The following is a 14,346-nucleotide window of genomic DNA, read 5'->3' as shown; positions in this document are numbered from 1 at the left end:
TGTCAAGCATAGTTTCAAGTGCTTCATCTGCATTATATCAATCCTTGCAGCACGACAAAGAAGACACTAATCTTTACAGATGAGGGAACAAAGGGAAGAGAGGTTGACCAGTAATACAAATGACAAATAACAAGGTAGGAAAGCATTCTATCTCACTGACAGTTACACAATGCACATTAAACAAGGAGATCTTTTTATATTTAAAAATTTATGTTTTATTTTCAAAACAAATGTAATAAATGTTCATTATCAAATTTTTGGAAAATAAATTTTTTTTCATGATTCAAAACCCATTGTTATAAACCTCCTCCCCCCAAAAAAACTGCTTTTAGTACCCTCTTGCAACCTTTTATCTTTACATAGATTGTATTACAAAGTTTTGATCACAAAGTACAGCAGATTTTGTAGCTTATTTTTAAATTTTCTTAATATAACAAGCATTTTTGCATAAACACAATGTCTCTATACTTTTCTAGCCTTAACAATAAAAGGAAGCCAGTGTTGTTCTCAGAGTGATAGGCTTATATGTGGCTTTCATTTTCTTCTTTTTTTTCTAATTAGTACACATTTACGTGAAAAAAAGAAATATAAATGTTAAAATAGTAACTTGAGCAAATGAAAACAGAAAGCATAATATGAGCCAAAACATATAGTAAATGAATACTTTAAAATAATACAAAATAAGCTCTTACCCATACGAATAAGCGAGCATTCTGAACTTGAGCTGGCAGGAGGAGGACTAACATGATGTGTTAGCAATTCTTTGTAATGGCTTTCATCTAAAATAACATGGTACGTACCTAACAAGAAGAAAAGGAAAAAATAATCAGCTCTGCAGACATAAAAATAAATTATAATTTCTATGTAATTCTGTAAAAGTTATATCATCTAAAAATACCCGTTTAAAAACAAGCTAAATTATCATTTTGAAAACCCTGAATACTTCTAAATTGACTTCTCTGGACATAACTATTATAAATTAATCAAAGCCAAGTCATGAGAGATTTAGAAGTATTATAGATAGTTAAAATTTCTAACTTTACAAGAGTTATATAGTACTTCTAAACACTGACAGAAATACTGAAAGATTTCTTGCATTTTGGAGCAATACATTACAAAACAGATCATATATTTAAGATGGCTGACTATATTTTGGACTACAGGATATGAAGTGGTCTAAGTTTAGAAGGCAGATAAGTCCTGAAATCCACAGGGGCCAGCCTCTCCATAACATCAACTAATCCCATCCCCCTATCCCATATTACCAACAGCCCTTTCCAACGTGAAAAAGTTAGAATGGGCAATAATAGCCCAAATACCCCTAAAGAGTGGGAGAAAGATCAAAGGTGATGGTGGAGTTATACACAGAAGGTCAGGTTTAACAAATGTGTATGAGCGTTGATTCATAATATTGATATTTCTTTTAGCCTCCAATATCTTACAGCACCTAGAAATAAAATCCTAAAATTGTGGAATTATAACTCATACCAAACTCTGAAATCTGTTCTACATCTAACTGCTGCGATAAGCTTTGAAATTTATTGCTTTTATATATATATGTTATTTAAAGAGGAGAATAACACAGAAGATATGATTTAACAAATGAGTTCGAATGCTGAATCATTTTATTGATATTTCTGTTGGTCTCCAGGGTTTTGGAGCAGCTAGAAGAAAAAATGAAAAATTGTGGAACTGTAACCCATACCAAACTTTAAAATCTGTTTTATAACTACTTGTTATAATGTACTTGAACAGTTCCAGGAAGATGGCCAAATAGGGTAGATCAAGTTCAGCCCTGTTCCAAGGAAAAGTTAGAGAAGGGACGGGAAGGCAATCAAGACAGGGATTCAAGACTGCAACTGACCTGGGAGAGCTTTCTGCGGGTGCACACCTCCATACCCAAGTTATACCCGCCTCCTACCCAACCGTGAGCTCTCCACATCAGTTTATGGCACTGCTAGACCCAGGCATGCACCTGGCTCCAGTCATGCCCCTCAGATCTGGGAACATCAGTTTATGGCACTCCTAGACCCACGCATGTGCACAGACCCCAATCACATCCTTCAGCTCTGGGAACATCAATTTACAGCACTCCTAGAACTGCGCATGTTCAGGGCCCTCAGTCATACTCCCCAGCTCTGAGAAAGCATTGACCTTGGCAGCCAGGTCACGTCTGCCCCCAGCCCATGAAGGCATGGCATAAAGCCAACCTGCTGCCATAGCTCTGTGCATGTACACAAAGGGCCCCATGCCCTAGACCAGCACACACCAGGTTTATGCATTCCCAGACCTGTGCACCTGCACAGCTACATCCTCCCTGGTTGCTGGGCTCCTACGTTCACAAGCACCAGTGTAACATCCCCAACCTGCAACTATACGTGTGCTACAACACATCACCACACTGTTCTGTCCCACTTCGTACCATGCACACTGCTACACATCCATCCTGCAAACACAGGGCTTTAGACTACTGAAGGAAATCAATTTCCAAAGTAAATCAATCAAGAGAGTTACATGCAATGAAAACAACAGAAAATCACAAACCATATCATGATGCAGGCAGATATAGCCCAGCCTAACAACCAAATTAAAGCACCAAAGGAGACACAGACATTGGAACAACTAATAGAAGAGGTACATATAACACTACTTAATAAGATAAGTGTGATGGCAAATGCCATAAAACAGATCAATAAAGTAGCAGAAGAGCATAAAGAGGAATGTGAAAGAATAAATAGAAAAATAGCAGACATGACAGAGATTAAAGACTCTGTCAACGAAATAAAAAACATACTAGATGCACATAACATCAGATTTGAAGAGACAGAAGAAAGAATAAGCAATACAGAGGACATGACAGCTGATTTCGAATACTCACAACAGCAAATGGCAAAAAAGATGGAAAAAATTGAACTGGATCTCAGGGAAACGAGAAACAAAACAAAGCGTACAAACATAAGAATCACTGGTGTCCAGAAACAGAAGAGAGGAATAAAAGAGTAGTTGAGGATATAACAGGGGGAAACTTCCCAACCCTTATAAAGCACATAAATGCAAGTCAAAGAAGCCCAATGAATGCCAAATGAACAAATCAAATAGGCCTTTCCCAAGACAAATGTTGACGAGAAGTAGAAAATTCTGAAAGCAGCAAGAGAGGTTATCCTGGAGGTTATTCTTATGCATTTAACAGATATCACCTTTTTAGTTTAAGTATAACAGAGAGGATGGAGGGAACTGCCTGAAAATGTAGAGCTGTGTTCCAGTAGCCATGTTTCTTGAAGATGATGGTATAATGATATAGCTCTCGCAATGTGACTGCGTGATTGTGAAAACCTTGTGTCTAATGCTTCTTTTATCTATCTTATGTACAGATGAGTAAAACATACGGATTAAAAATAAATAAATAATAGGGGGAACAAACGTTAAAATAAATTTAGTAGATTGAAATGCTAGTAATTAATGAAAGGGAGGGATAAGGGCTATGGTATGAATGATTTTTTTTTCTGTTTTCTTTTTATTTCTTTTACTGAATTGATGCAAATGTTCTAAGAAATGATTATGATGCTGAATATACAATTATGTGATTAAAAAATTTAAAAATTGTTTTAAAAATCCTAAAACCATAAAAGCTTGTAAAATCACAGGTCCAAAGCCTGGGGTCATAAAAATTGTCAAACATCTGCCCAAAACAAATTCTGGTCCACAAGCATCAATGGTTATCTCTTCCTGAAACAATGCTAACCCTGTTGGCACCTGATTGATTCAAACCATGTCAGCCCCTAGTGTTTAAAGGTCACCATGGGAACCTGCACAAAGAAAACACCTAGTATGCAAAGGTTACCATGGAAACCTGCCACCAGTAAAACTTTCCTATAAAACAAGCTAACCCACTCCACTCAGTGCATATCCCTCCAGTGGGCATCTCCACATTAGATTTTTTAACATGCACTCTCTCTCTTTGTAATAAACTTCACTGCTTATTCGTACTGGGAAAAAAAAAAACTGAGGGAGACTAGGTGTACAGGTGGTTCAGTGGTAGAATACTCGCCTTACATGCAGGAGACCCGGGTTCGATTCCTGGACCATGCACCAAAAAAAAAAAAAAAAAAAAAACCTGAGGAAGAGATTAAAATTTTCACAGATAAACAAATCCTGAAAGATTTGTCAACAAGAAACAGTGACTATAAGAAATACTAAAGGAGTTCTGCCAGTTGAAAAAAGAAGACAGGAGAGGTAGGTCTAGAGGAGGGCACAGAATTAAAGAGTACCAGCAAGGGTAATTTAAAGGATAAAAAAAGAAAGTAGGAAAAGAATATACAGACCTCACATATAAAATTAAAAAGATAAGATCGTGGATTCAAGAAACTCCTTTTCTGTAATAACTTTGAATTTTAATGAACTAAATTTACCAATTAAAAGATACAGATTGACAGAATGGAATAACAAATATAATCCAGCTATATGCTGCTCACAAAGGAATCATCTTAGACTCAATGATACAAATAGGTTGAAGTTGAAAGGATAGAAAAAGATTTTCCACGAGAGCTGTAACCAAAAGAAAGCAGGAGTAGCTATACTAATATCAGACAAAATGGACATTACAGGTAAAGACATCATAAAAGAAGGACACTATATACTAATTAAAGGGTCAATTTCCCAAGAAAATATAAAAATTATAAATGTTTATGCTCCTAATCAAGGAACTCCAAAGTACATGAGACAGATATTGGCAAAATTGAAGGGAGCAACAAGATGTTTCAACAATAACAGTAGTAGTCTTCAATACAGCACAATCCTCTATAGGTAGAACAACCAGACCAGAAGATCAACAAGGAAATAGAGAAGCTAAATAACTTGATAAATGAATTAGACCTAACAGACATATATAGGTCATTGCATCCCAAAACACAAGGATACATATTCTTTTCTAGTGCTCATGGAACATTGTCCAGGATAGATGATACACTGGGGCACAAAACATATCTTTATAAATTTAAAAACACTGAAATTTTCAAAGCCATTTTCTCTGACCACAATGGAATGAAGCTGGGTTTCAATAACCACCAAAGAATAAGAACATTCACAATTATATGGAGATTAAATAACACAATTTTAAACAAGCAGTGGGTCAAAGAAGAAATTGCTAGAGAAATCAGCAGGTATCTGGAGACTAAAGAAAATGAGAATACAACTTTTCAAAACTTACAGGATGTGGCAAAGGCTAGGCTGAGAGGAAACTTAATGCCCTAAATGCCTATATTAAAAAACAAGAAAGAGCAAAATTCAAGGACTTAACAGCATACCCGGAGGAACTTGAAAAAAGAACAGCAAATTAACCCCAAAGCAGTAATTGGAACTGAAGGGATACAGATTGTGCAACAGGACTGAATACAAAAACTCAGAAATGGACAGCACAATACTACCTAATTGTAATACAATTATGTTAAAATACTGAATGAAGCTGATTGTGAGAATGATAGAGGGAAGAGGGCTGGGGGCACAAATGAAATCAGAAAGAAAGACGATAAAGACTGAGATGGTATAATCTAGGAATGCCTAGAGTGTATAATAATAGTGACTAAATGTACAAATCTAAAAAATGTTTTTGCATGAAGAAGACCAAAGGAATGTCATTACTGCAGGGTGCTGAAAATATATGGTAATTCATATTTTAAAATTTCACCTTATGTGTGAGACTAAAGTAAATAATGTTTATTTAGTACAAAATTTATATTTTGACTAGTGCATTTCCTAATATAACTTACGCAGATAGTTTGATTGAACACCATAAGCATTTGGAATCTTGGGTAGGACATGAGATTTTGTTGGTTTGTCCAGAGTGATGCCCTGATGAATCCCAGAGTGATTCGATCAGTGAGTGGAAAAGTATTTGCAAAGTCCCCATTGGGGAACGGTGAGAACGGGGAGAAATTCAACTTCCCCAAGTTGAATTCTTGATATTCTCACAAGCAGTGTGGACAACCAAACCTACAGGAGCCCCCAGTCTTGAGGTTTGTTCATATGAAACTTAAGCTCACAAAGGATAGGTCAAGCCTACTTAAAATCAGGCCTATGAGTTACCCCCAAGAGAGCCTCTTCTGTTGCTCAGACGTGGCCTCTCTCTCCAGCCAACACAACAGGCAAACTCACCACCCTTCCCTTGTCTACATGCAACATGACTCCCAGGGGTATGGACCTTCCTGGCAACGTGGGACAGAAATCCTAGAATGAGCTGAGACTCAGCATCAAAGGATTGAGAAAACCTTCTTGACCAAAAGGGGGAAGAGTGAAATGAGACAAAGTGTCAGTGGCTGAGAGATTCCAAACAGAGTCAAGAGTTATCCTGGAGGTTATTCTCACGCATTAAATAGATATCACCTTGTTATTCAAGATGTAATGGAGAGGCTGGAGGGAACTACCTGCAAATGTAGAGCTGTGTTCCAGTAGCCATGTTTCTTGATGATGATTGAATAATGATATAGCTTTCACAATGTGACTGTGGGATTGTGAAAACCTCGTGTCTTATATTCCTTTTATCTACCTTGTCAACAGATGAGTAGAACATATGGAGTAAAAATAAATAATAGGGGGAACAAATGTTAAAACAAATTTAGTTTGAAATGCTAGTGATCGATGAAAGCGAGGGGTAAGGGGTATGGTATGTATAATCTTTTTTTTCTGTTTTCGCTTTATTTCTTTTTCTGTTGTCTTTTTATTTATTTTTCTGGATTGATGCAAATGTTCTAAGAAATGATGAATATGCAACTATGTGATGATATTGTGCATTACTGATTATATATATGTAGAATAGTTTTTGTTTGTTGTTAATTTTTTTAATTAATAAATTTTAAAAAATTAACCCCAAAGCAAATAGAAGAAGACAAACAACAAGATTAAAGCCAAATGAAATGAATGGGAGAACAAAAGAACAATAGAAAGAATCAATAAAACAAAAAGTTGGTTCTTTGAGAAAATCAATAAAGTGATGGGCCATTAGAAAGATTGACAAGGAAAAAAAGAGAGAAGATACAAATAAACAAAATCAGAAATGAGAAGCAGTGCATTACCACAGAACCTGAAGAGACAAGAAATAATAAGTATACCATGAACAACTGTATGCCAACAAACTCAACAACTTAGATGAAATGGACAAATTCATGGAAACACACAAACAGGCTACTCTGACTCAGGAAGAAATCGAAGATCTCTACAAACCAATCACAAGTAAAGAGATTCAATGAGTCATCAAAAATCATCCTACAAGGAAAAGCCAAGGGCCAGATGGCTTCACAGGGGAATTTTATCAAACATTCCAAAAGGAACTAATACCAGTCCTATTCAAACTTTTCCAGAAAATTGAGGAAAAAGGAACTCTACCTAACTCATTTTATGAAGCTAATATAATTTTAATACTAAAACCACGTAAAGGATAGATCATATGCTGGGGCACAAAACATATCTTCATAAAGTTAAAAACATTGAGAGGAAAGGAAATGAAATAAGAAGGAAAACTACATGTCAATCTCCCTAATGAACATACATGCAAAAGAAAGGACAACTACAGGTCAATCTCACTAATGAACATACATGCAAAAATTCTCGACATATATTAGCTAATCGAATCCAACAACACATTAAAAGAATTATACACCATAACCAAGTGGGTTTATACCAGGAATGCAAGGATGGTTCAAAGCAAGAAAATCAATTAATGTAATATAGGACATTAACAAATCAAAATGAAAAAAATCACATGATCATCTCAATTGATGCTGAAAAAGTATTCAACAAAATTCAACATGCTTCTCTGATAAAAATACTCCAAAAGATAGGAATCAAAGGTAACTATTTCAATATGTAAAGGGAATACATGAAAAATTGATAGCCAGCATCATACTCAGTGGAGAGAGATAGAAAGCTTTCCCCCTAAGGATAGGTCAAGTCTACTTAAAATTAGGCCAAACAGTCACCCCCAAAAGAACCTCTTTTCTTGCTCAAATGTGGCCTCTCTCTCCAGCCAAAACAACAAGCAAACTCACCACCCTTCCCCTCTCTATGTGGGACATGACTCCCAGGGATGGGGACCTTCCTGGCAATGTGGAACAGAAATCCTAGAATGAGTTGGGACTCAGCATCAAGGGATTGAGAAAACCTTCTTGACAAAAAGGGGGAAGAGCAAAATGAGATAAACTAAAGTGTCAATAGCTGAGAGATTCCAAACAGAGTTGAGAGGTTATTATGGAGGTTATTCTTACTCATTAAATAGATATCACTTGTTTAGTCAAGATGTAATGGAGAGGCTGGAAGGAACTGCCTGAAAATGTAGAGCTGTGTTCCAGTAGCCATTTTTCTTGATGATGATTGTATAATGATATAGCTTTCACAATGTGATTGTGTAATTGTGAAGGCCTTGTGTCTGATGCTCCTTTCATCTACCTTATCAACAGACAAGTAAAACAAATGGAATAAAAATAAATAATAGGGGGAATAAATGTTAAAATAAATTTAGATTGAGGTGCTGGTGGTTGGTGAAGGGGAGGGGTAGGGGTATAGCATGTATGAATTTTTTTTCTGTAGTCTTTTTATTTCTTTTTCTGATGATGCAAATGTTCTAAGAAACTATCATGATGATGAATATGTGACTATATGATGATATTATGAATTACTGATTATATATATAGAACAGAATGATAATAGAAAAATAAGAAAAAGAAAAGATAAGAACACCACATTAAAAAAAAAAGACTACAATGAGATACCACCTCACACCTATAAGAATGGCTGCTATTAAACAAACAGGAAACTATAAATGTCGGAGAGGTTATGGAGAAACTGGGGCACTTGTGCACTGCTGGTGAGAACGTACAATGGTACAGCCACCTATAGAAGACTATTTTGGTGGTTCCTTAGGAAACTAAATATCAAGCTGCCCTATGACCCAGCAATAGCACTACTTGGTATATACCCAGAAGAGCTGAAAGCAACGACACAAATAGATATTTGCACACTGATGTTCACAGCAGCATTATTCACAATCACCAAAAGATGGAAACAAACCAAATGCTTATCAACAGATGAGTGGATCAACAAAATGTGGTATATGCATACAATGGAATATTATGTAGCAGTAAGACAAAATGACGTCCTGAAGCACATGACAAGATAGATGAGCCTTGAGAACATAATGCTGAGTGAAGTTAGCCAGACACAAGAGGATACAGTATGAGCCCACCCTTATGACCAGCATAAAGGTATAATCAGAGGTATATAATACAGAAGAAAAGGGATTTAGAAATACACAGAAGCTAGAGATGGGTGAATGGTTAGCTAATAAGGTTGAACTCCAAAGTAAGGGAATAGATAGGAGAGAAGGTGATTCTCTAGTGGGTCTAGAAGTAATATACGATACTGAAGATGAACAAGATTGAAAGGAGTTGTATAGACCTATGTGTCTTTCTGACTCACACTAGAAAAATAAATAAGTTCTCGTAAGAAATACCTCAAAGATATGATTCTTGCATAAAGAATGCTTAAGTCCAGGGTATGGGGGAAAACTGCTATTGTATGCTATTAACTATGTTCAAAAGGAAACCATCAGCACTACTATAGCAACAGCAGAGGTAAATAATGAGGTGACGGACAAGAGTTAAGAGGAGGTTTAGATTTCCTATTTGGCAAAGGTGAGTTTATTGGTTTTCTGGCTCTTGGGAACAATGAAATTATCTAAAATTGAGAATGTTGATGGACTACGGACTTTGGGCCCTCTACATGATGCCCAATGAATGCAGGTGGCTGAAGGATGCACTGCTGGAGAAACAGATTGGTGAACGATGGTGTCTACTTATGAACGAAGAAGGTTGTGTTGCTACAAGAAGGAACAATATCGTGAGGCATGCAATGATGTGAATGAACATGTGGGACATCTGATCAGACAAAATAAGCCAGAAATAAAAAAACAATGGTATGACATCTTTAGAAAAGAAAACAGGGGCCTAGATTAGGAGCTTTTAGAGCAGACACATTAAGTCCATAGTGGTGATTATTATTTCTGGATTTTGAGAGGCTATTCATATATATAGCCTGATATTTAGAGATAAGAATGAAGCCAAACAGGTTGGGGTTAAAGTAATTCAGAACATAGGGGTAAGGAAGACAGTGCCTATATTTTAGAACCACACATACTTTTTGTGACCAATGAAAGAAAGGTCTATTTGGTCTGGAACTGAAATTTTCTGTAGGGTATAATCTAATTCAACCTATCTGCATAGCTCATTTAAACAACTGAAACACAGGAAGCACAGAATAAGAAATCCTGTAATTAATCCTATATAGATTACTGTAATGCCTGGAAACATCCTAGAGTACACTAAGCAGATAATCAAAAAGTATTGGTAAAGTCCCTTGAGGGAGGGGAGAAAGAATATGGAGCTATTAAACCTTATCATCAGGGAATCCCGATACTGTGTCAAATTTTAGGGATAACCAAATCAATAGGTCATGCCCTCGATCATGAGGCTTACTCTTGTGAAACTTATGAAGGTAGCGGAGAAGCTTAGTCTACCTATAGGCATGCCTAAGAGTTACTTCTGGAGGACCTCTGTTGTTGCTCAGATGTGGCCTCACTTCTCTAAGTCCAACTCTACAAGCGAAATCATTGCCCTACCCCCTACGTGGGCCATGACATCTGGGGTGAAAATCTCCCTGACAACGTGGGAGATGACTCCTAGGGATGAATCCAGACCTGGTACCATGGAATCAACAATTCCATCCTGACCAAAAAGGTGAAAAGAAGTAATTAATAAAGTATCAGTGGCAGTGAGAATTCAAGTAGAGTCGAGAGGTTACCCTGGAGGTTGCCCTTACACAAGCTTCAGGAAGACCTTGCAACCTATCATAACCTAACAACCCCCAACTAGGATTGGCTGGAATCTTTAGGATTCCAGCCAATCCTAAAGAACATCTAGGGCAATATATAAGATTCCACAAGGGTTCCATGCTAGAGTTACTTTCCAGAAATCTACACCCTCCAGATGGGTCCCTGGTTGAGATAAATCCTGAAGTCTAGCCCAGCCTCTCCAGAACATCAGATAGTTCCATCTCCCTACCCCATATTAGTGACAGACCCTTCCAATATCAAAAATTTAGAATTGCTATAGCCCAAATAACTCCAAAGAGAGATATGGAAAGATCAAAGGTGATGGTGGAATTATACATGGAAGATAGAACTTAATAAATGAATATGAATGCTGAATGATTCAACTGACATCTCTTTTAGTCTACAGTATTTTAGAGCAGCTAGAAGTAAAAACTTCAAATTGTGAAACTGTAACTCATGTCAAAGTCTGAAATATGTTCTCCAACTAATCGTGGTGCTGTGCTTGGAAATTTATAGCTTTTTTGTATATATGTTATTGTTCACAAAAAAAGAAGGAAAAAAATCTATTGTGATAATAAAAAAAGTATTTAAGACCTCTACTGTCCTATATTCTGGAGCAGCTAGAAGGAAAATTAGGAGAGGATCATATGGTAGCCCATGACAAACTCTGGGATCTATCCTGTAACAACTTTTTCTTTTTCTTAATTTTTTTCTATTAATTATTAAATTTTTTTTAAAAATGACAAGAAACACAAACATTCTTAACATATGATCATTCCATTCTACATATATAATCAGTAATACACAATATCATCACAGTTGCATATTCATCATCTTGATCATTTCTTAGAACATTTGCATCAATTCAGAAAAAGAAATAAAAAGACAACAGAAAAAAATTCATACATACCATACCCTTTACCCCTCCCTCTCATTGATCACTAGCATTTCAATCTAAGTTTATATAACATTTGTTCCCCCTATTATTTATTTTTATTACATGCTTTACTCGTCTGTTGATAAGGTAGATAAAAGGAGCATCAGATACAAGGTTTTCACAATCACACAGTCACATTGTGAAAGCTGTATCATTATGCAATCATCTTCAAGAAACATAGCTACTGGAACATAGCTCTACATTTTCAGGCAGTTCCCTCCAGCCTCTCCATTACATCTTGACTGACAAGGTGATATCTATTTAATGCTTAAGAATAATCTCCAGGATAACGTCTCGACTCTGTTTGGAATCTCTCAGTCAGTGACACTTTATTTTGTCTCTTTTTGCTCTTCCCCCTTTTGGTCGAGAAGGGTTTTCTCAATCCCTTGATGCTGAGTCTCAGCTCATTCTAGGGGTTTTCTTAATCTCTTGATGTTGAGTCTCAGCTCATTCTAGGATTTCTGTCCCACGTTACCAGGAAGGTCCACACCCCTGGGAATCATGTCCCACATAGACAGGGGGAGGGCAAAGAGTTTGCCTGTTGTGTTGGCTGGAAAGAGAGGCCACATCTGAGCAACAAAAGAGGTTCTCTTGGGGGTGACTGTTTTGCCTAATTTTAAGTAAGCTTGACCTATTCTTTGTGGGGTTAAGTTTCATATGAACAACCCCAAGACTGGGGGCTCAGCCTATTGCTTTGGTGTAACCACTTTTTGAAGAGTGCTTTGAAAACTATTGCTTTCATTTCTTTGCTTTGTATATATGTTATACTATACAATAGAAAGTTAAAATAAAAAAATGTACTTGGAAATTTATTACTTTTTTGTATATATGTTATATTTCACAATTTAAAAAACCACTAAAAAAAGATGAAAACATCCTGGTTTAACCAATAAAGTGTTCTTACACAGGAATTATTAATAAATATTGAAAATTCTAGATACATACCACCAGTTTCACGAGCAAGCACAGTGCACACCCGAACCTCTGCAGACAATCCAATAACAGATACTCTAATTTTGGCTGCCTTTAGAGACTTCATAAAATCCAAGTAAATGCAGGGATTTTGTGAAGAAAGGAGTGAGAGAAGAAAAACATTTAAGAATTAATATGCTTGAAAAATAGAATGCTATGAAAACTAGTGATAAATTCACTACAGAATTATCTTTAGAATTATACTTTGGTTTTGATTATAAATATATCTATGGTTCTACCTTGATTAGATCATAGATATTTGATGGATCACAAGTTGTAAGGCTGCTAAAGATGATTAGGACTTCTCTACTTGTATGTCCTGGCATGTGTCTAAAGAAAGATAAAATGTACTCCAATTAGGTATACTAAATTAATTACACTAATGCAAAATTTTCCCAGTCTATGTGATTTACACATTTAGACTAAAGAACACCTCACTTGTTTCAACATCGAAAGGGAATGAACTGTAAGTATATTTTAAATACTTTAATGTAGTATTTTCTAAAATAAAAATACAAACTTTTTTACTCACTGTTTTATTTATTTATTCAACAAATATTTACTAAGTAGTCTTTTAAAAGCTCTGCAGAGAGAGTGATAAACAAGACTGACAAGGTTCCTGACATATAGAGTTTACATTACAGCAACTTTGTTTCATTCCAAGTCTAAAGTGTGCATTGGGAATGTTGTGTGGATCAACTTTCAGGTGTATATGTGCAGCTTAACAATAGTAACATACTTCATTCTTAAAAACTATAATTTAAACTTATGATGATTCAGAGCCATAAAAATAAGCATTAATCTTTGTATATATAACAACATAATTAAATGATAACTTATGAGGGTTTTAAGATGTGGTAAGCTATTTGCCCTTATAAAAAATGGGACTTCTATGCTTTTTGGATCATTTCTATCAGCTATCTATAGTTTTCCTGCTTATCTGCTTATTTCTGCATTGTCATGCTCTTACCTACCACTTATGGATACATTCATTGGGCCTATCTTATGAATATTTCCTTCTTCTCATCTCCATAAAAACTAGAAAATATCTTTTATATTAAAGGTATAAAGTGTGAGTCAGGACAAATTACCCAAGGGTAAAATACATGCACTTTAGCCATACTGAATACCACCTTTGGGGTTCTTAGCTATATTTCACATAATTGGACTTGCTGGAAAAGTATATTAATTACAGAAGCATTACAAAACAAGTTAATAAACTCAATAAATGCTCAATCAACACACAATTATTACACCACACTAAGTTCTATAAACAACCAATTTTTAGAAAATACTTAATTTTATTGATTTCTTTCATACTATAAATAAAGTCCATAGTTTTAATTGTATTGTTCCAATACATTTAAGGATACAGCTCATCTACTAAAATGTAAAATAAAAATAAAATTACCAACCAACACCAAGCTAAAAATAATAAATGTTATTGCATATTCCTCTTACCAAATAATGATTTTGATATAGCTGGGATTATGAAGATTCATATTAACATATTTTCATTTCAGCTTAATTCAGTCAAAAAAACTTCTAAATCAACTATAAA

The 14,346-nt window shown here is 35.6% G+C and overlaps 1 protein-coding gene across 12 annotated transcripts in view; it reads right to left on the bottom strand.

Moving 5' to 3' along the window:
• The window catches only part of LOC143647413 (general transcription factor IIH subunit 2), a 53,916-nt gene that overhangs the window by 25,151 nt on the left and 14,419 nt on the right, over positions 1-14,346 (bottom strand). For all 12 annotated transcript variants that reach the window (XM_077117437.1, XM_077117440.1, XM_077117444.1 and 9 more), the window contains 3 exons: positions 13,025-13,115; positions 12,759-12,846; positions 693-800 (listed from right to left, as the gene is read on the bottom strand). In XM_077117437.1, the coding sequence (XP_076973552.1) occupies positions 693-800; positions 12,759-12,846; positions 13,025-13,115 (287 nt within the window). The remainder of the gene's footprint in view (positions 1-692; positions 801-12,758; positions 12,847-13,024; positions 13,116-14,346) is intronic.

Source organism: Tamandua tetradactyla, chromosome 9 (genome assembly GCF_023851605.1).
Source record: "Tamandua tetradactyla isolate mTamTet1 chromosome 9, mTamTet1.pri, whole genome shotgun sequence".
Lineage (NCBI taxonomy): Eukaryota > Metazoa > Chordata > Mammalia > Pilosa > Myrmecophagidae > Tamandua > Tamandua tetradactyla.
Note: the sequence above shows the minus strand (reverse complement) of the source record. Positions and strands in the feature narration are given on the sequence as shown.